Source organism: Diadema antillarum, unplaced genomic scaffold, assembly GCF_040938485.1.
Source record: "Diadema antillarum isolate AM-2024a unplaced genomic scaffold, OU_Dant_1.0 seq00000091_RagTag, whole genome shotgun sequence".
NCBI lineage: Eukaryota > Metazoa > Echinodermata > Echinoidea > Diadematoida > Diadematidae > Diadema > Diadema antillarum.
This window is the reverse complement of record NW_027271181.1, coordinates 298365-321783: the sequence shown is the minus strand read 5'-3', so window position 1 is coordinate 321783 and position 23419 is coordinate 298365. Positions and strand designations below refer to the sequence as shown.

Genomic DNA, 23419 nt, shown 5'->3' with positions numbered 1-23419 from the left:
TAATAATATTATCATCAATGCACTGTCCAATCATACTGACAGCAGTACTGCAAAAGCGACTCTTCTGGACGTTGCTTGGACGTTGGGACCACGTATAGCATATAGTCGGGTGGCTTCAAACGTCTTTTCTGGTGTTTTCTCAGAAGCAGAGCATCGCTGACCCATCTCATCAGAACGGGAGATTCTTTTTCCACGGAGGTAGCTGAATTTCACATTGCCTCGATGTGTTCCCCTGTGTGGTTGAGTCATGATTTCAGTTCTTGTTATACATTTCCACTTATTTACGACTACGACTATCTACGACTGGTCTCAGTTTTACGTATAGCTATCTCAAGACCACCTTCGACAAGTACTGTGACAGCAAACAAATACAATGTACACTGTTGTATCCGATTCCCATAACCTCCATTGGATTCCATCAAAGATTAGCAAGTTCATTGTCGCTTGGATATGTACATCATTTATGTCCATCATAATAATCATAATAATTGCAATTATGTATCAACAAAACTCCAGTGGGCATAGGGTGGTCACCACAAAGTTAACAACACGAGTGAAACTCAAAGCAAAGCAGCCTCTTTTGTGAGTTCTATAACACGTATAAGGTAAACACATTCGTCGTCAACAGCGCGACAAGAGTGTCATAAAGCAAAACATCATCTGACATTTTGCTGCCAAAATGCGACGTCTACGATCACACTTATGTTTTCTACGAATTACTCATCAGGCACTTATAAGCACAAATCTTCAAGAAAATACGGTGCAAAATGGCAGGACCTACAATAAGTTCCAACGCCACAGGTTCTTTTTCATTTTCATTGTTTTGTTTTGGGTGCCGTTTAGCCCGTCTGCAGCGCGGAACACAAAATCGGCTTCTCCGTAAAAATGCGCGTCATGAAGCGGAGGGAAATGTTCGGTTTGAAAGTGGACGGGATGACGCAATAATGACCCGGATGGAGATTGAATCGGCCCAGCACCTCGCGATGGTTGATGTAGAGCGACGACGATCCGACGGGTTGCATGTACATCAGATCGTTCTTGGTCAGCGCTCGATCAGTGCTCTCAACCTACGGTGTACATCAGAAAAAAAAAGAAGTGTATTACATCTTCAAAAGAAAACAACCCAATTGTTTAACGATTAGTTAAACATTAGTCGATTTCCCATTATCCAACCAAGATACAAAATTAACACAAAAACATTACCTATAATGATAATGATTGATAACGTTTATATAGTTTCCACGATTCCACTTCACACTGTATCGGAGACATTGGCATCGAATAGGACCATGAAGCTTTTAACGGTTAAATTCGCACGAACTATACAACTACGTCATCTCATACCTTGTAAACTACATAACCGATTTGGTGCTTCTTGGCGCGATGCTTGTTGCGAACCCGTCTGTACTCCTGTAGAAGCGTGATGATGAGTGAACAACTTCCTCTCGTGTGAGACGATGTGCCCCGGTCTGGCGTCCATTCGTCTATAGAGGGCGAAATATCGATGTTTTGATTATTATTATGATCTATGTCGAATAAGGTACTGAAAATGTACAAATTGGTTTATGGTGGTTACTTGTGGTATTCTTTGGCTTGCGATAGAAATTAAAATCGTATGCAAGATATAATTCGAGCCTGCTTCTGATTGGGATGACGGTTTTGTTATTGATTTGTTTCTTGGTTTTTTCCTCTTTCCTTCCCATTCAAGGAAAACCAGAAGACGCCATGAGTTTGAGGATAATTGGAAAAAGAAGCTGATTTTGAATAAGGTTGATTTCTCCTTACTGTGCCGGACGCTATCAAATCTGTTATCTGACTCATGACTTTAAAAATAGCAGCTGGTTACACAAGGCTCATAAACTGATCATGATTATAATCATAATCATAATTATAATCGTAATCGTAATCATAATCATCACAACGATACATGTATATACGTCACGATGTTAACTGCGATAATCACAGTGACCCATACATTCCCATTTCGGTTCTGCTATGGCTGCTGTCGTACTAAATTTGCCGTGGCATTTCAGCCTCTGGTGTGTGAGAGGAAAACATGGAGGATACGCAAGGTCTTGATTGAACGTCCTTCCCCTTTCCAGTGGGAGGGAAGACTACATCACAAATAAGACAATTCTAATTGCCACCTGTTGCCAGAAAACCTCATTCACATCATAAAAATAAATCAATAATGTAGCCGTTCACTATCTACCCTGAACACTCATTGCGCGGAGGGTATAAGGACTGGTGCGCATTATCATAAATTATGCCGGCAGAAATTCCCACACCCCTGCTAAATATATACCCCTCCTTCCCTTATTTTCATCGATTCATGACCAGCTCTCCCTGGAGCGGTCGTTGCCATGGTTACCTGGCTCGAGCAACGTGATCATGATCTGTGGATTGGTGTGGAAGCCTTGCTGGATGTAGTTCTGGCATCCTCCCGCGTTCACGCCCCGCATCCAGCTCCCGTTGCGGGTCACCAGATGAAAACCGCGCGCTGTGAAATGGACAGAAGGGGGCAAAGGATGACGTAGGTAACTGTATGAACTCATTAGGATTACACATAATTTTGCGGTCGGTATTCACGTAATCATTGCAATCACGTCCCCAATGAGATCTTGGGGTGAGGGTTGTTCAGATATTTAATCTGCACTGATGGAGGGTATTTAATGACTTTTAAGTAATGACACACAACTACTGATAGCTTCCACGTCACGTCTTTGGCATTGGTTTCTATGGCATATAATAAGCACCATTAATTCGTTTTAATATTATGATTATTTTAGATCGAGAGACCCGTCTGATTTCTGTTCGTATGCATCGTGTTTGATAGGTGTTTATAGAGAGTCACGTACGTGGTTACGTTGTAATTGTTGGGTAATGACCATAATTGGAGTGACTCGATCTCGGAGAACTCCGGAGGCTGACTTGGGTAAAACAAGATCATCAGATCGTATCACCCTCATAAATAGTAGAATAGTAGCAGTATCTATATACTAGTACTACATAATTATCTTTTTTGTTTTCATCAGTGTTATCAGAATCATTACTATCATTTTTCATCACCGTAATAATCGCTATTATCATTAATAGCATTACAACTATTATCATTACTACATGTACTGCTATTTTTTATCATCAGCATCATCATCATTCTTTCATAGAAGACAGATAGACCTACCCGTGTCATTGACGACATCGGGGATGCCGTCACCATCGAAGTCCGGACCGACAGTACTAATAACGATTTTCGTGAATTCGCCAACGAAGTCCGTGTACGACATCCTTGTAGTGTGGATGAATATAGATGTAGAATATAGAAGGGTAATAAATATGTGTTATTTGACCCGTCGTCTTACACATTCATTCATTCACTCAAGCAATCATTCATGCATTCTTTTTTTTTGTTGGGGGGGGGGGGTTATCCATCGTACTGACATCAGCAACTGTTCTTCACTACATATATAGTTTGTGCAATAAAAATAAATATAGTGATCGATAAAATACAAACTGAAACAACTACATAAAACCTATATACAAACTAATAGACTACTAGGCAAGACACAATATAGGCAAGACAGAAATATAAAGCTACAAAAATACGATATTGCATTTCCATTGACAAATTGACAAGATACAAAAAAAAATGTGAGAAAAATAAAAGAAACATACCAATTACTAACTCAGGTACTGAATAATGACAAACAAAGGAACACTTAACAAAAGACCATTACCCAAATGAAGAATTATTAAAAAAAAAAATACACGTCCCCTCTAACTTAACCCCCATATATACACACACACTCCCATCCCCACTATATCTGTATCTAATTCTTGAACAAACTCATATAAAACCTATCACTGTGATTACCGTCTAAGCCATAGAAATCCCTTTACTCTGACTATGATAACTTCAGTTTTCATTCGCCTTTTGAACATACCCCATGAGCGCTTGCAAGTAACCAACTATATGAACATGCGATGTAATTTGATGTGACGTACAGTAGAAGCTTCCTTTGAGAAAGAAGAATGGAGGAATTGTAGTCTATTCAGGAATTTATATGAATCAACGCTTTGGAACATTTTTTTGTCTTTATTTAGTGTGCAATCTATTCAGTCTATTTCAATCTACCATGACATCAGCGGTTTCTTTCCTGTGGAGGAACAAAAAGCTACATTCTAGCATTAAAGAAATCAGACGGAAAAAAAAATATGTTCTGTTCTCCTCCCTTAGGGACGTTGACGTTCATTTTTTTTTCTTCTAATTTTAGAGGAAAGATTGTCATGGTAACGAGAGATGTAGGGCCTACAAGCTGCCCCGACAGTAAAGCTGAAAAGCCGTTCAATTTAGTTTGATACTCATGACGCGCATAGTAATACCTGCCGAGACACTTTACTCATTCAGAGAAGAAACAACAACAGCAAAAGATATGGGTAAACGAGAGTAAACTCGTCTGTCAACGAAGAAAGCATCTTACCAGAATTCCCCATCGGAGATGGACTGCGTATCATCTTCAAAATCCTCTCTGTTCAGTACATTTTTCCAGAGTGTTGAGCTACAAGGGAGAAAGAAGGAGGAAATAAATAAAGTAAAGCTTAGAATAGTTACGGTCAACGACCTGCCTTGGAAATCTCTTCCTTTTTTCCTGGCTTAGAGACTCACGAAAATAAACATAAATATTTGAACTACTTTAAGTTTGGAGGCCACTGTGTTAAGCTCGCTTGTCTGTCCAATCTGAGCTAAGATAGATTAAAGTATTTTAAACATTGACAAACATGACAGTAAAAACATCTCAAGTCTTTGGAATACTAATATGTCATCGATATCGTTTTGATTAAGTAAATACACTTTTTTCCCTGTAGGAAAAAATTATTAGCATATCTCAAAATGAGCATGTAAAATAAAATTATAAAGATACAATGTTGGCAAAAATATGTACAATGAGAGCTTCAACAAAACATATATTCATACGTGTAATTGTACAACGTGATATTTTATCAACGTTATCACGTGATTTTATTGTTTCACCCGTATTCATTTTTTATTCAAAATGATATTTTAACATTTTTGAAAGGAAATCCAAGACAACTTACAGTTCCAAAGTTTACAACTAAAATTATAGTATTTTGCATATAAAGAAACAAAATTAAAGGGGCGGAAATTACCTTTAAATACATCAAAAACAAAATCGCCATGAGTTAATTTGGTTCGAGTACAAAGAGTATAATGTTTGAAGTACTTTGAACTCAAGCAAAAGTGTTGTTTCTGTTATTGGACATTCCTAAATTAAATGCTAAATTGATTCACAAGCGTGTGACAAAAAGGAACAAAGAACAGAGTTACATATACCAACCAGCTTAAAACACTTATTCACATCAAAAATATTATATAATAATTTGCACTGAAAATATTTCAAGTTATATAGTCGATAGAGCATATTTCAATACAAAATAAATTTTACTCCATTAAGAAGTAGGTTTTACAAGAATGAAATTTCATTTACTTTTATCTATCTGATCACATTTGCCATAAGCTTACACCGCCAAAACAAAACCCAACCTACAACTTTCATATTGTAATAATATATAAATATTCCAATATATAAATACCCACATTGTCTTCATGTAATATTCTTTGAACCCAAGATACTGTTAAACTTACAGTGACTGATTGAATATGTTGCATTTTAACTCTCCATCCCTATACTTTGTGATTATAGTTTTACGACTATAATTCTGTCTAGTTTAGCATACCATATATAGGAATAAGCATATAATTACGCATGCATTATGAGGCAAGTATGCATGGCTACCATGTTCTATATCATAAAGCACATTCGTCTCCCCAAAAACTCCTGCTTTATGGAGCAGTCATCTAACACTCGTGCAATATCATCCTCCTAAATTCCAAACAAAATTGACAGGAAGATTTGATATTTTTTGTTCACAAACGTACTTACTTTTCACTACATTTCAAACCCCATCAGGGTCTGTGCCGTGCTCTGAACAAATAACATGACACATGAAATCCATACTTGCAGTGCTCGTTTCGACACATTGCTCACTTGCGTGAATGGAATAAGGATAGAAGTTTGCTCAATATTTCTCGGAGTATGGCCCGAGTTTGCAGAGACAAGGTAAACCAAAAGGAAATCGGGCGATGTTGAATCGTTCCCCGTCAATATTGACTCTCCTTTTGTCATTTATGCCATCACTCTATGCAGTAAAGACGTTGTCAAATTATTTCGCATCGCGTTGCGTCCTTCGCATTTGTCTTGGCAACGAAGGATATTATGATAGCGAAAGGGCAGGCATGATATATAGCTGACAAATCGAATACGTCTGAGTCCCGCAGCACCAAAGATGGTGACGGAGATAATGATCAGCGATTGAGTCTAAATATTAGATCGGTGGTGGTGGCGGTGTGTGTGTTGGGGGGGGGGGGGGGGTGTTGTGTCTTATGAATAAGAATGGAATGTTTGGCTAAAGGGCATAATCGTAAAAGGACACATGAAGTGAAAAGACATAATTTTATAAACGAGGACAGAATCGATATTATAACTTTGTTTACAGTTCACGTCCCTGAAAATTGTATACATTTTTTTTTTTTGGGTCATCTTGGACGTGATGGCGTGAAACAATGACAAAGTTAACAAATGAAATAGACTATAGAAGATAGACTCTTAAGAGTATAAGAAGAGGAGGGGGTAGGGAAATAAGATTATTTACAGGATGATGAAGAAGATGGTAATAAAAAAAGAGGAAAAGGTGATAAGAAAAATAATAAGATGAAATGCTGTGACGGAGATGCTGGTAGAGAAACGGGAAAATGAGAATGATTTTATTATGATGAAGAGGATGAGGAGGAAAAGATGAAGAAGAAGTAGAAGAGAAAGGACAAGAAGCAGAGAAGAAGAATTATTGAGGATGATAATGATGATGATGATGATGATGATGATGATGATGATGATGACGGTGATGATGATGGTGGAGGAAGTAGATAAAGAAAGAAATAGAAAAGAAAGGAAAATAAGTATAAGAGAAGAACATATTGAGAATGATGACAATGATGGTGGTGTATGGTGGTAATGATGATGGTGGTGGTGATGATGATGATGATGATGATAATGATGGTGATGATGATGGTGATGATGATGATGGAGGAAGTAGACAAAGAAAGAAATAGAAAAGAAAGGAAAATAAGTATAAGATAAGAACATATTGAGAATGATGACAATGATGGTGGTGTATGGTGGTAATGATGATGGTGGTGGTGGTGGTGATGATGATGATTATGGAGGATAGGAGGAAGCAGATAAAGAAGAAATAGAAAAGAAAGAAAAAGAAGTAAGAGAAGAATATATTGAGGATGATGACGATGATGGTGCATGGTGTATGGTGGTAATGATGATGGTGGTGGTGTCGGTGATGATGATGATGATGGAGGAGGAGATGAGAAAGTAGATGAAGAAGAAGTGGATTATAAAAGAAAAAGAAGTAGAGAAGAATAATTATTAGAAGTAGAAAAGCATAATTATATTGAGGATGATGACGATGATGGTGGTGTATGGTGGTGATAATGGTGGTGGGTGGTGGTGGTGGTGATGATGATGATGATGGAGAAGGAGGAGACGAGGAAGTAGAAGAAGAACCTGTTCAACCCACCTGTCGCTCCACTTCCCTTTCCACTCGGTGGAGTTGGCCCATGGATTCCTGATCTGCACCAGCCTGACCGTGTTGCCACCCTTTAGCATCCCGGTTTGTACCCGGTGGATGGAGTACGAGTGCCCGGTCACGATACCCAGGTTGTTTGTCTCGTTTGCTCGCCAATCTCCCTGTGTGCGGTAAACAGAAGCAGCGCAATTCAATATGATGTTATTTTCGTTGAAGGGTTGTTTGTTTGTTTGTTTGTTTGTTTGTTTGCTTGTTTGCTTGCTTGTTTGCTTACTTGCTTGCTTGCTTGCTTGCTTTCAATACGGTTTAAAAAACGAATATCAGCCTCAGGGTTGTTTTTCAGTGAGTCCGTACATTAGTTTACAGCATATAAAACAACATAAAAAGATACAGAATATAAATTCACAAAACAAGAAAAAACATTGAAAACAGAGGTTCACATAATTATACATGGTCCAGGAAAGAGAGAAATTCGATGTTGCATTATTCACAATCAAGAGAATCTACTCCTATATGCAGCGTTGATACAAATTGATTTGTGTGATGTTTGGAATCTGATTTGCAAATTGAACTCCTTTTATTTCACTCCATGAAATCAATTCATACATAACACCACGGTTTTTTTTAAAACACGAAGAAACTGTATCAGTATAATGACAGTCTGTTCGGCAATGTCAACTGAATTCAATTTCTAAAAAAAATTAATAACAATAAAATAATGTTAAAGACATGGTTTAAGCTACAATGGGCCCATTTCATTTCCTCAATCAGAGCACGAATGTGAAAATAGGGACTAGGTCCAATATCTGTGGACAAACATTTATGCCATGTGTTCAAAATATTATATATCTACCTTTCTGGAACAACACATGAAGGCCCCGGAACGTGTACCACGGTACAGGATGCCGTACAGGTCGTCAGCGGTAGTCTCGTTCAAGTCGTAGACCTCCGCCAGTCCTCCCGTCAGATCGACAAAGGAATCCGCCGCCATACCGCCGGCCAACCCACTGTAACTCCCATGTAATCTGTACCAGAAGATATATGTAGATTTTCCCCCAGTCAATCACTTAATATAAATCATATATATCCGTCAGAGCCCCTGCCCAAAGTCGAGGTTTATAGTTAGAAATCATTTTATCCACGTGAAGCATTTTGTCTACATCATACACTCACTGCAACTCTGAATTTGCAATCCGGAAGAAGAAAACAACAAACAAACAAACAAACGAAGATATCATCCGTTAATATTGAAATATATTTCATCTAATCTTGGTGACACTTAGATCACATTAAAGCCTTCTTTCATTCGATTATGACTTTACCATAATCATCATTATTATCCATTTTTCGAAAGATGCAAAATTTGCTCTTGCTTATCCGTAGTAATTACTACGCATCACATAGGCGACGTTCATCTTTCAATGCTGTCATGGTAACGGACGAACCCTGGATGGAACAGACATCATCCCTGCCAACAGAGAATGTGTGCGCGAGCTGCGACGAAAGTCCGTCGTCCCTATATAAATACTAAAGTAAACAATTCTAATGAAAATGATTAGGTCGCAATTATTCGCATCCGGGTTCGGTACGCGACGTGACCTATCTATCGGACAAAGATCGATATAAGGACGGACAGGATCATTCACGCATCCGCGCACGAGGATGGCTGTTTGCACAATGAAATACAATTTACTTCCAATTATGACGATGCGGCCCCAGTGTGGGTTACTGTTGTTTTTGTTTTTTCATTTCCATCTGAGAAGACGGCTGGATAGTCTGTATTCAGCTGCAATTACTGGTCTTCTGTCATGGGGTCCAGTTGGATGTTAGGAGGGACCACTTTGCAATGAATAAATGAAGCAAGATCTTTTACTCTCAAGAGTTGTTGTTGTTGCTGTTGTTGTTGTTTTTGTTGTTGTTTTTGTTGTTGTAGTTGCTGCTGCTGCTGTTGTTGTTTTTGATTTTGCTGTTGTTGTTGTTTTTGTTGTTGTGCTGTTTTGTTGTTGTTGTTGCTTTCACAAGTGTATTCCTTCTGGGATGGATTTTTTTCATGTTGGTTGTTGTTGTTTAAAGGGAACGTGGAAGAAAGTGGAATTACAAACTCACTTTGCATAGGCCTTTTCGACCAGGGACGGCCAGAACTCGTCGGGATCACTGGACCGGGCGAAGATCAGTCGTCCGTTTCGAGTCGGGAGACGATCGTCGACGACCACGCTGACCCAGCGACCGAATCGCCAGAACCGGAAGCGGAACATTCCCGTGTAGCCCTCGTCAAAAGACTGACCCAAAGGCACCACCTGTGCATACAGAGATGATTTGCAGTTCTTCATGTTTCATTGAAATTAAACTTTGCACTGTGCGAGGGATCGTGTCCAGATTAATCCTTCACTTCTGAATAATACTATCCCCCCCCCCCATGTAATTATCACACGGAATACCCAGCGTCAGAGTGCAATTGATTAATAAGCCAGTTCGCAGTTCCACTCTGCGCATGAGCAGAAAAAAGATCATTCGGACCAACACGCACGTTGGTTTTTAAAGTCACTGGGATAAGCGTCTGTGGTGTATTATTATGAATAATGATTGTTCATGTAATCCTTATAAATGCTGCTTGCCAGCACATCCACCTGACAGCAAAAGTGGTATTTGGCAATATCGATAGAAAGAGGTTGTTCTTACATTCAATGTAAGATAATGAAATGGATGCTTTCCCAAGTGTTAATTGACGGATCATTCTGGTCATCTGGTCTATGCAAGTTCATTCTTTGTTTAAGCAGGATTGATGAATACCATAAATTGTTACGTGAAGCTTATGCATTATGTCGCTCTGAAAACGAGTGAAGAGCCCTTTAACAGACTGAGAAAAAAGAAAGGTCATTCGGACCAATGTGCCCATGAGCTAACTCCGAGCTGGCTTATTATGTATTGAAGTTTAAGATGCAGCCATGCAGTCAGTTGAATACAATAACTGCATTATTTTGTTTTTTAGTTGGCATTAGTGTTGACGACGAATAAACGAGGACAATAAATACACGTACAAATTACAATGTAATTCATAAATTAAACTAAACATAGAGCCTACATCTACTCCAAGAAAAAAGACAAGAGACCCGCGGGTCTAGCGCTCACCTGAGTATCGCAAGTTCACCTTTCACGCAGTCACTAATCTAAATTATTCACAGCTCTACCAAAATTTGACGAGGCATTCTCAAGTGGAAGATGAAAATGTACAATAAGGGCCCAATTTTTTCAAGATTCCTTAATTTGGGGGAATTGGGGCCCCCTGGGGCCCTCTGGGTGGGGCATGGTGCCCAGTTTGATAAATTGAGATCCTGACCACCTAGGGATGCTACCTGCCAAGTTTGACAAAAATCCATCATGAGGTTTTCAGGAAGAAGATGAAAATGTACAATTCAGGCCCCCATTTGGACCCTTCCAACCACCCCCCCCCCTACCCCCAAGAGGGGCACCCCTGGATCTCCTATGAACAAACTTGAAACTACAGTCATTAATGTACTCACTCATAGTATTATCTCAGCTCTATAACTTCTGATTCTAGAGAAGATTTTTAAAGATTCCTTCATTTGGGGGGTTTGGGCCCCCTGTGGGCCCCCTGGGGGCCCCCTGGGTGGGGCATGGTGCCCATTTTAACAAATTGAGATCCTAACCCCCTAGGGATGCTACCTGCCAAGTTTGGTGAAAATGGGTCATGGGGTTCTCAAGAAGAAGATAAAAATGTACAATTTAGGCCCCATTAGGACCCCTCCTCACCCCCCCCCCCTGGGTCCCAAGGGGGGCACCCCTGATTCTGCCATGAACAAACTTGAAACTACAGTCATCAATGTGCTAACTCATAGTATTAACCTAGCTCTATCACTTCTGGTTCTAGAGAAGAAGATTTTTGCGGATTCCTTAATTTTGGGGGGTTTGGGCCCCCTGGGGGCCCCCTGGGTGGGTCATGGTGCCCATTTTAACAAATGGAGTTCCTAACCCCCTAGGGATGCTACCTGCCAAGTTTGGTGAAAATGGGTCATGGAGTTCTCAAGAAGAAGATGAAAATGTACAATTTAGGCCCCATTAGAACCCTTCCCCACCCCCCTCCCCTGGGTCCCAAGGGGGGCACCCCTGATTCTGCCATGAACAAACTTGAAACTACAGTCATCAATGTACTAACTCATAGTATTAACTTAGCTCTATCACTTCTGGTTCTAGAGAAGAAGATTTTTACAGATTCCTTAAGTTTGGGGGGTTTGGGCCCCCCTGGGGGCCCCCTGGGTGGGGCATGGTGCCCATTTTAACAAATTGAGTTCCTAACCCCCTAGGGATGCTACCTGCCAAGTTTGATGAAAATCGGTCATGGGGTTTTCAAGAAGAAGATGAAAATGTAAAAAGTTTACGCACGACGCACGACGGACGACGGACGACGGACGACGGACGACGGACGACGGACGACGGACGACGGACGCCGGACGAAGGGCGATCGCAATAGCTCACTTGAGCCTTTGGCTCAGGTGAGCTAAAAATACATGTACTGACATCATCACAGGAAATGCATAATACTGAAACCAGCAGACATTTTATGTGCAGAACGACGGAGGGTATAGATTCCTTGCATGTTTTACATTGGTCATTATTCAACCTGAAGAAGGGAGCTAGGTTTCTTCTCATGCGAGAACAAGTGGCGTAGGTCTGTTTCTCAAAGCCTAAATCTAGAGTGCTGGCCATGCTAGCTTGATAGTTTGACAGACAATATTGCGTTCCAACAGCGATCTCCGTTTCCTATATCTTACATGGACACATTATTGCAAATACCTCATTTCGTAGTGCGTTGAAAGAACGGCTAACAATGACTATGATTTCTTTTACAGAATTGCTCCGCCCATTTCTCTTTTTCCAAGATTTCTCAATAAATCGTCTGGGTCTTTTAGTTCCCTTTCTAATCACTATGGTTACAGTCAAGACGTGCGCACAATGATTTCATGCCTGCGTAATTGATCAACCGCCCAATGGACTATTGTATTCATTTATGTTAATGTGAAGGTGCATATTTGTATTGAACGTATCCTTGGATCGTTATCATTTCGAAACACAAAGACTCAGCAACGTGTGAGTGTTATACCAGTTATGTTTGATAATTATTTTGATAATCATCGTCTTTGAGTGCGTTTCGTGCGCTGATCTCGGTAAAGAAATAATGGTCCAGGCTTTGTGCGAAATATACTGTAGTTTATTCCCACTTGAAATGTCATCAATGTTACACACTCATGCACTAATATAAGGAAGAAAACATGAATGTAAATATTAGATAGATCTGCATAATCCACCCTTTCCTCTTTTTGGATGATTTTGGAGACTATACGCCTATAACAACTCTTAAATTGTAGCTTATTATCATTATTATTACTATTTCAGCAGCACGAATATAATGTCACGATAGTTTCCGCCATCATTGTTATCATCTTTATCATTATCACTATCACCATCAAACTCAGAGGACAGTAAACGATGCTGGCGCAGTCCTCTTAAAGGATTACATAAGAAGTACTCATCCTAATGAATACGCGCGTATAGGCGAGACAACTGCTAACCATCTGCGCATTGAAAGGTATAATTTATCATTTGCAGATGAAACAAAAATCCAGCATTAATGCTTTAAAATATAGTTCTAACATGTGAGTTAGGGGTAGAAACAACCAATGTAAACATTTGAACCAGTATAATCGATGTTAGTATCGTTAAATATACAAAATGTAAACAAGAGTTATAATAAAAATATTTCCAGATTAAACCGTCTACAGTTATGGTTTAATGAGAAAAATAGCGATATCTCCTTATATTTTAGGCTTTATTGCAAAACTTTTATATGGTATAGGATGTTTTGTGATACAACTGACCTACACATATGTATCAAATGTGATATCTTGAACATTTTTAAATCACTGCTCCCAAAGGTAAACTAGACCTTTAAGTATTATGTGGCTTCGTTATCTTACTCTTTCTATGAGATGAGGCACTTTTGCGATGGCAGACAACGGAGCGAGAAACCAACAGTCTCCAAGGACTCCCTGCACGACATCCCGCCGGCTTATCCCGTCGACAATCAGTCCCGGTTCGTCACATAGCTCCTGTCGATAGCCAAGGGGGAATGAACGTCATAATCATACACACGCAAGCCATGGAAGACATAGTAATAATGTAGGCTGTGCCAAGAGAGTCCAGCCACTTGAATTATGCTGCCATGGCAATGTTAGATTCATCGTTAGACATAATGAGGAAAAGCAATGAGACCTCAAAACAATGGGGTCGCAAAATAAAGGTGACGGGGAGCATCCCTTGTTCAGACGTCAATGATAATATGATAGACAGAGAGAAAGAGAGTTAGTTTGTTATTGCAGGTCTCTGTTACAAACCTCGCCCAGTTCGAAGCTTATTTTAGACAGGAGATTTTCGTACAAAAAAAAAAGAAACAAAATAACACCTCACACTATGGTTTTCTCCATCCAATCCGAGCTCACTTCCCAAGTAGATGGAGGTTGAAGGACATTTTACGAGGCAACTATAGTGGAAGGGGAGGATTTTCTTTCAATTGAGCAGAAAGTGAAAAGCGAATGAATCGAAATAGATCAAAACTATTCTGCATAATATTATGCCTCGATGTTCTTAGTTATTGTTACTTTATTTTCCTTATTCTTTTCATCAGGTCAAGACTCACACAGGCAGGACTCGAATTTAAGGTACAACGTATAGGGCTTATCTTACATGCTAGTCAAGTGCACCAACATCTATACCACGGGATTCCATGACATTTGCTCCTGCGACAAAGTGCTTCAATGATATATCTACACTCTAAAGCCAAACATGAGTTCTACCCACAAACATAACGCTAACCGTAATCCTAATCCTCACATCAAATTTATAACCAACCTAAAACAATATCATAAACCTAACCCTAACCCTATATATACGTCCTCGGAGAAAATAAGACCGGAGCAATTGCCGCAGGAGTAAATGTAAAACGGTGCATCGATCACTGTTACTCGAGACGCTTTATCGTCGGGATTGCCAAAATACGTGATTGAAATATGGTACAGTCCTATCGTTTTGTATGAGATAGTTAACAGACAGGACTGGTTCCTAAGTTAGTTACCGTGTATCTACAACTGTAGAAGACCCTTCTTCTCCTAGCATATGTAAAAAAAAAATGGTTGTCCCAGATACCACTCAAGTACAAGCTAGTGAAGACGATTTTGATCAGGGAAGCTGAATTTAAAAGTATAGTAAAATAGAAAGTATCTTTCTGCAATTTCATGTGAATTATATGTATGTGCATGAGAGTTTTTGTGACACGTGTTTGTGTGATTGAATGTGTGTGTGTGCGCGTGTATGTGTGTGTGTGCTTGTGTTGCATCTGTCCTATGTAAATATGTTACTATTATACTTCTTGTTAATATGTTTAAAACTTTAGTATGTTTTGCTTTGTTTTATATGTTTATCCGGGACCCCTTTTTTACAAGCTCTGCTTCTTTTGGGGTCCCAAACCATTCATTATTCTTAATGCTGTATCCTTTTGTAAAATGTCAAATGTTTAATGAATTGGTTAAATAAACTTGAAACTTGAAACTTGATTTTCAGCATCACCGGCATTTTAGTTAAATAAACACGTGTCTGTTCGTGATATTGGTGGGTTTACTCAATGTGGTATGGTTTGGGATTCCTGGACTCATGAACAGGAGATTCGTTAGAGTCCAGATCCTCCTCGAAAGACACAAGCTGTTTCATTCAACGTGTCCATCTTGACCCAGATGTAAAGATGGACAAATGCATGACAATGCTTTGGGGAGGGGGGAGCGGAGAAGGGGGAGGGGCAGGGGAGGGGAGGGGAGGGGGAGGGGAGGGGAAAGGGGCGGCAGCAGCTCTGAGGGCCTCGGATGGTCATGTTGTTCATTTGTGTAAGTTCCATCATTCTGACAGAAATCTATCACATAATATGTGCAAAATTTGACAGTTTTAAAACTTTGAGACATTCATTTTTAAAAGCATACATGTATGTCATAAATTCTACGGTCCATCTGATTCAACAGTGTTTACACGGAAGGTGGTACTCGGTGTAAGAAATGAATAAATAAGGAAATAAATGAATGGATAAGCAAAAACAAAAATAAAAACGGAAAATAGATAAAGGAAGACTACAAGTTATTTTTGTGGTCTTTGAGTATTTTTTCTTGGGGGTCATTTCTACAAAAGATATAAAAGCGGGTTTTACTGTTCTTGTTATTTTCAAGGAAATTGATAAAAATGAGAAAAAGAATCTTACGTGGGGTCTCATCCATCGAACGCCACTGGCGTCCCCCGAGCCCTCGGCGTAGATGGAGTCTGCCTCCGCTCTGAAGTCAGGATCTTCAAAGAGCTGGTTTCCCCTGCTCGATACGAAGTTGTTGCAGAATGTCTCGAAATTCTGCCAAATGCAAAGAAGTCAAATATAGAAGTAATTTTGTTATCAAATTTTATCATTACTATTCATTACCGTCTTTATGATCATCTTTCAATTTCTGTTATTTCCTAGTTATATGTTTGTCCTTATGTTTATTACAAATATGCATAGTAAAATTGTGTACTCGTAAGATTATGTTTATGTTTGATATATTGTCGAAATCAGAGCAGAATCATCATGATGATGAACATCATTACTACATAATAAACAGCAATTTGAGAAAATCGTCAGAGCTCTGTCTACCGACGACTGCTATTCAGTACAGATATATCAACTTACTAATTGCAGTTAATAAGTGCAGCCTGTGGTTACATTCGATTCTTAGCCAAACGTTGAGATAAAAGTGTAATTACAATTATCTCAAGTACTGTATTGTGAGTTCTGTATGTCTGGAGGTGTGTGCACACATGTCTTTGTGGAACCTGGTTCAATAAGCAAAGTACAATAAGCAAAAGAAAGGCCAGACAGTTTTCAACTCTTCTGTATATCAACTCTTAAAACAAAACTCATATGTCTATACGGTCAGTACTTTGACCTACTTATTATTAGTTTCGGTCATTCCAAAGAGAATACAGCGTGATTCTCAATTTGAAATTGGATGGTAATACCAGAGTTGGATGATGTCAGCCTGATTAGCAGAGTCACTATCAACAAGCTGGGAAAATCCACAGAGGATGATGTAAATAAAAGAATTCAAGGTTTGAAAACGCATTAGAAAATATATTTTTAAACATTGAATAGAATCACTTTGGAAATGAGTGGATAGATTTACAAAAATCATAATGCGGGTTTGTATTTTTCTATTCGAACACACAATCCATACATTGAAAAAAAAAATACATTGTGTGCATAAACCTCTACTCATCAATAATAGATAGACTATTGGGCAGTTACACATCTATTTACATGTAATTTATGGTACATCTACACATTGTATGTGAAACGAATTTCAAGTGAACCTATACAGTATGTGATGACCATATCACATCAGAAAATTGGATGCATCACTACGTCATTTTGCGTGGGAGTCTGCATCAATTTGACTCTGTCTAATATTTTTAATGCTAAGTCTTTCGCTCGGTCAAAATATTATGTCTTTGTTCACGGACAAATATCAGCAGTTCGATCAGATTCCTCTTTCGTGAGACAGAGTTGGAAAAAGATTTTCTTTAATAAAAAAAAATGTAAATTGCTGCAATCAAATGATATCAGCTTCATCGATTTTTCTATACGTACATTACCAGAACGTGTGTGTGTGTGTGTGTGTGTGTGTGTGTGTGTGTGTGTGTGTGAGTACATACATTGTACTTGACTCTTCTTTCAGCTAATTTTCCTCAGATCGAAACGAATCACAATCACAATCAAAATAGATTGTTTAGAGAAATACTTATGAATAAAATATATGTACATACATTATGAGATACATATAAATGCAAGTATCTATATCTACTATATTCGTATCGGCTATATCACAAATACGTAAAATGCGTCTTTGTGTATAGGACCTTGTATTTGTGATTGATTATGACTCATTGAATACAGAGTGAGAAAAAAGTCTAGAGAGAAATATACTAGAATATTTATGGCCATTATCTGTCAGAATGTGTAGAAATAATTATCATAAAAGTTGATTTGTGTGCAAGCCATGTTACCACATTTTTCGCATGTGCCATAAAAGCGATATACGGGCCTGTAATACATTTTGTCTATTATCTACATGTATGATGTTTACCTTAAAGGAGGCGAAAACCAGATGACCGTCTGGTGGCGTGTCAAAATCCTCAACATCGTCCCCATTGTCGAAGTCCTCATCGTCATCCTCTATGGACAGCGGTGGCAGCTCAGAGTCCAGCCACAGATCGCCGGGTTCATCGACCACGTTTGGTCTCGCCCGCACCGCGGTGGCGACATCGCGATTGACGATGACACGAGTGGGCGGCTGCCTCTGGGGCGACTCGTAAGGTGGTGGCGGGTCGTTTGGTGTGATAACGGGCGGTGCGTGATGTGAATATGCATAGCTGTTGGGCGGCACGTATCCGCCATGGGTTGACGGCGGGTGCCTGTCGTACGGTGGCGGCGCCAGCGGTCGACTGCCGAGATCGTGACTCGTTCTCGATCGCAGTCTTGGTCGTCGAGGGGTTGGGTGTACGACCCTGGACGCATCGGCTCCTCCGCACAGGGAGGAGGACGATCCCATGGTATTTTGGTCTGGAAATTCCTCCTCCTCTCCTGGACCTGGTTATACTATGTCGACATCATCCCAAGAATGATAGAAGTATCCACGATCGGGTCGTTCACATCTTGACAACAAAAATACATCTATTTGAGTTTGCTGACCAAAACGCTCGTTACTCCTCTACGGCCTCTACTGTCACGATCAACTCTGATCATATTCCACGCGTAATTATGTCAATCAGCTTATCATTACCTTCGTAAAATAGCAGGCACATTTTGTTCAATTCCTAGAGAAATATTGTACAAGGCGGACATAACAGTGTACAAGGATTCAGCTTAACATGAAAGTACACGCACAGCTTCTTAGGGCATCAACATGTTGAGCTGCTGCTCAATGTGAAAACACATCGAAGATATCCACCGTACACCGCGAACGGCTTTTGCGGTTTCGGATTATAATAAGCCACGTACAGTGCAGTGGGTGAACATGTTGGCCGTAGGTTTGCTTCGTGCGGTGGTCCCTTTTACTCTTGATCTGTTGATTGCTATACGCTCCACTGCACTGCATCCATACCGTTTGGTGAGCAATACTACACGGACAATACCGTAGCAAATCGCTGGAGGTCGATCGGTTTCCCTGGTGACGAGACGCGATTGGCGGATTCGTTAATGACGCAAGGTGGGGTTTTTACAAGCAGGAAACAGGGGACCTCTCCGTAAAATGAACTACAGTAGGCAACAAGCTGTCTGGTTGAACACACACGCTCATCTTCACGCTGCATGGTGTACACGTTCCCAAAAGAGGGCCTTTGCATTCGTCTATAGCTGTATATTTTGTAATGCTCACAAAGATTCGTAGTACATTCTCCGTCCACGTGAAAAAGCAATGTACAGATTATTACGAGTAGCTGAAACACTTCTCAGAAATGCGATCAAGGCAAGCCGTCGTGACTTGTATGCAGTATGTGTGGTGGTAAAAACTCCTTCCATTATCATAATTAATTGAAGGATATGCTTACGAATAATTTAGTACCTTTTGGGTAAGACCCCTTGTACAATGTTAGCTCTCTCCATCCATGTATCTATATATACATCTCTATGTATGTGACTGCGTGTTTATATAATGAGAAAAGGAGCTTTGCTTCACGTCATAACCTCCAATTTTAGAAATTGAAAAAACAAATGGAAAGCGAAATATCTGGACTTATCCAAAGTAAGCCCTGATAATCAGCTTGCGCGCAGGTGCGCTCATATTATACACATGCAAATACTCACGCATCGGGATGATATACTCATGGAGCTACAAACTTCCCTTAGCTCCATGATATACTACATCTGTATATCATGAACAACCCTGATCTAGCCTATGTAGGGATCAGGCAGTGCGTGGCATTTAAGTATACAGTTGAATGGGATATAGCTGAAGACGCTAAGGAAACAAATATCTGTCTCCTTAAAAAAGGACAAGTCCACATTCATATACAATGTACATGTGGATTGAGAGAGTGCATCAAGACTATTACAACACATTAGTGAAAGTTTGGGAAAAATCGGACAACCCATTCAAAAGTTATGACTTTTTGAATTATCTGTGCAGTCACTGCTGAATGAGAAGACTACTACAGTGCATGATGTCGCATGCGCACAATTAACGATATAAGGAAAATATAAAGAGAATTTCACAAAAGTCAATTTTTTGAGAAAAAAAAAGTGCACATTTCTTCAACCTGTCACTGTTAAGAGTAATATTATTCCTCCTGCCTTCTGAAAGAGGCAAGTCAGGCGTTTTTTTACTATGCGAGAAAAGTGAAAAATGTTGCATTTTCTTTATGTTTTCTTTATATCGTTGTACACAATCATGTGACATCACTAGCTGTATTAGTCTTCTCATCCAGCAGTGACTAAGCAGAAACTTCAAAAATTCGTAACTTTTGAACGGGTTGTCCAATTTTCCTCACACTCTCATTGATGTGTTCTACTAATATTGCTGCATTCACTCAATCCATCTATGTTTATGAAGGTGGACTTGTCCTTATCTCCGTTATATTTATAACCATAATGCCTCCTTAAAGCTGGATGCATAGTTGTGTATAAATACAGTCAGACCTGTCGATAGCGACCATCTTCTACAGCGGCCACTAAACACAATTCCCCCGAAGAGAAAAGTAATGTTTACGACCCTTTCTATAGCGGCCTCCTTGTCTACAACGGTCACTTAGACCATATCATATATACATATATGTGTGTGTGCGTGCGTGTGCGTGTGTTCATGCAATCATATTTCTTATCTATATTGTTCATGCAATCATGAGTATAGTTACATACATAGACAAAAAGTAGAAGACAAAGAAAAATGCGTCCGTATGACATGACTGTATTGTGATTGCATGATGTGTATGTACGAATGTAAGCAAGAAGGTATACACAATACAGCCCTGATGTAAGACTGTGGTGTGTGATATAGTAACGTGCCGTGATTTAACACGGAATTTTAGGATTTGCTGACCCATTATATTATACAGAGCGCTGTTTACAGTAATTGTGTATGAAGTTACATAGTAGCACTTGTGGTGTGATGTAGGCCAACTCGTTTTGGTGTCATCTTCACTTGTGTTTGTTATTGTAGGATTTTGAGATTTTTTATCAGGCATAATCATGCTCCTAAACGTATACACCTGTATCGGAATGACCTCCAAAGCATCAGTGCAAAAGAAATGCGCAAATCACGTAGTGTCTCTCATTCGGGTCATCTCTCGTCCCTCCCTCCCCAAGCCTTTTGTCAAGGCCCTCTCGCTGTAGGCGTTGTCAGCTGACCTCACTTCGCCCCCATTTACTCACCACCATATACAGCGAGAGGGTCTTGGCAAAAGTCTATCCCTGCCCCACCCTCTTCCCCCCCCCCCCCCGATCTGTTAAAAGGCAATTATTACTCTTACGCCGCGGCAGGTTGTTGTTGTTCTTCTTCTTCTGATTAAGTCTGCCTCCTTCAATAGACTGAAGATTCTTGCAGACTGGTGCTATTTACATTATAATACAATTTATTTACAGATATTTACAAGCACATAGAAAATTTGACGAAAACAACTAGCCACTGTGATCAACCGTTAGACGGTTTCGAAATGATCCCACAGATGGCGCTGAAACAATGTCTGACGACAGGGAATTCCAGTTCCTTACAGTTCTTGGGAAGAACGAATGGCGATGCGATTCAGTTCTCGAATATATTACCTGATAGGAGTGTGGTTGCGAGGCTCTCGTCAACTGAGTAGCCTGTTTGATAATTTATAGTCCTGTGCTGAAAGAGGAGTAAGATTATTGTGTATTTTGTACATCATAATTAGCCTGTCATTTTCTCTGCGCTGTTCCAGAGTGGTCCAATCAAGCTCTTGTAGCATTTTGGTGACACTCGAGGTGTTGTTGTTGCTGTTGTTGTGGTCGTCATCGTCATTTTTTGTTGTTGTCGTCGTCGTCGTCGTCGTCGTCGTTGTGTTGTTGTTGTTGTTGTTGTTGTTGTTGAGGTCGTCGTCGTTGTCGTTGTTTCCCAATCCTCTCATATCTTGCTTTGACTTCATAGGACGCCGCGTTCACACTCACACTGTATTCACACAATCAGATACTCGAGAAAGATGAATATGGATAATTATGTCCTTCACTTTCGAAGATTTAATTAATGGTGATTAAGATTTTTTGATTCAGAAATGGGCTTTCTCTAGTCTAGTTCTTCTTTTTTTGTGTGTGTGAATGTGTGTGTGTAATCAGCGGCGTAATTGCACTGGGTATATAATACAAAGCACAAGTGCCTCTCCGCCATTGCTGCCCATAGGTTGGCCACTAAAAACAAAAAAAGAAAGAAAAGAAAACTCAAAGCGATAAGCAACAACAGTAACAACAATCATATTTTCTCATTATTGATGCTATTTTTATCATCATTATCATAATCATTAACACCATTATCAAAACTGAATTGTTGTTTTGCATTTCACTGGATTTTCAACGTTAAACAGTATACAAAGACATTATCACTGTCAAGCGTATCTATAGTTTGGGTTGCATGATGTCTTTTATTTTGTTGTTTGTTTGGGTTTTGTTTTCAGGTTTGTTTGTTTGCTTGCTTCTTGTTGTTAAAGGACAAGTTCACCTTCATAAACATAAGGATTTAGAAAATGCAACAATATTAGTAGAACACATCAGTGAAAGTTTGAGGAAAATTGGACAATCGATGCAAAAGTTATGAATTTTTAAAATGTTTGTGTTGGAACCGCTGGATGAGAAGACTACTACATCTTGTGAGTCATATGCGTACAACAATATAAAGAAAATGCAAAAGAAAATTCAAAATATTTCACTTTTTTCGCATAATAAAAGAGCACTTGACTTGCCTCTTTCAAAAGGCAGGGGGGATAATATTACCCATAACATTTGTCGGTAACGAGTCAGGGGAATGTGTGCTTTTTTCAAAAGATGGAATTTTGTGAAATTCTCTTTATATTTTCATTATATTGTTGTACGCATGTGACATCTAAGTTTTTCATACACTGCAGTAGTCTTCTCATCCAGCGGTTACTGCACAAAAACTTCAAAAATTCATAACTTTTGAACGGATTGTCTGATTTTCCTCAAACTTTCAATGATGTGTTCTACTAATATTGCTACATTCTCTCAATCCTTATGTTTATGAAGGTGAACTTGTCCTTTAATTGTTGCTTCAGTCTGTGATTTGTAGCGAATGTGACATGGCAATTGTCATGGTAACAACAAGAATCCATGTTTCTGATTGGCTGTTACAATGGGAAGTTGCAATTCCAGCAAGAGTTGCTCTCCTAACATATTTTATTAAAAGGGGCTCACGAGTAATTTCTTTAGACTAAACTCACATTTCCGCATCCATTTGGACTTGGTTGAAAAACCAAGGAGGTACCATACCTCCTTGGTTAAACAATGGATTATTTTTAAACTCTGTGTATTCTGGCTAATATATGAATATATATATATATATATATATATATATATAACTAGGTAAATTATATTTATTAGGGAGATGCTCTCATTTCCCTGGTCATAATGATATATATATAT

General features: G+C 39.4%; 1 protein-coding gene across 1 annotated transcript; it reads right to left on the bottom strand.

The window, feature by feature from the left end:
* Positions 1 to 839: 839 nt before the first annotated feature.
* Positions 840 to 18365, bottom strand: LOC139726599 (calpain-A-like). Its single transcript, XM_071637590.1, has 11 exons — positions 17901 to 18365; positions 15992 to 16132; positions 13671 to 13802; positions 9784 to 9974; positions 8531 to 8702; positions 7669 to 7838; positions 4482 to 4559; positions 3185 to 3288; positions 2372 to 2500; positions 1345 to 1484; positions 840 to 1067 (listed from the first exon to the last, which is right to left on the bottom strand). The coding sequence occupies exons 1-11, from the start codon at positions 18363 to 18365 to the stop codon at positions 840 to 842; spliced, it is 1950 nt and encodes a 649-aa protein (XP_071493691.1).
* Positions 18366 to 23419: the final 5054 nt, after the last annotated feature.

Excerpts from the sequence above, each read along its gene's own strand:
- LOC139726599 (XM_071637590.1), bottom strand. The coding sequence starts at position 18,365 with ATGGGATCGTCCTCCTCCCTGTGCGGAGGAGCCGATGCGTCCAGGGTC. Across the intron at positions 3,289-4,481 it reads ATCTCCGATGGGGAATTCTG|GATGTCGTACACGGACTTCG; the intron begins GTAAGATGCTTT and ends CCACACTACAAG. Across the intron at positions 2,501-3,184 it reads CGATGTCGTCAATGACACGG|CGCGCGGTTTTCATCTGGTG; the intron begins GTAGGTCTATCT and ends TCCATTTCACAG.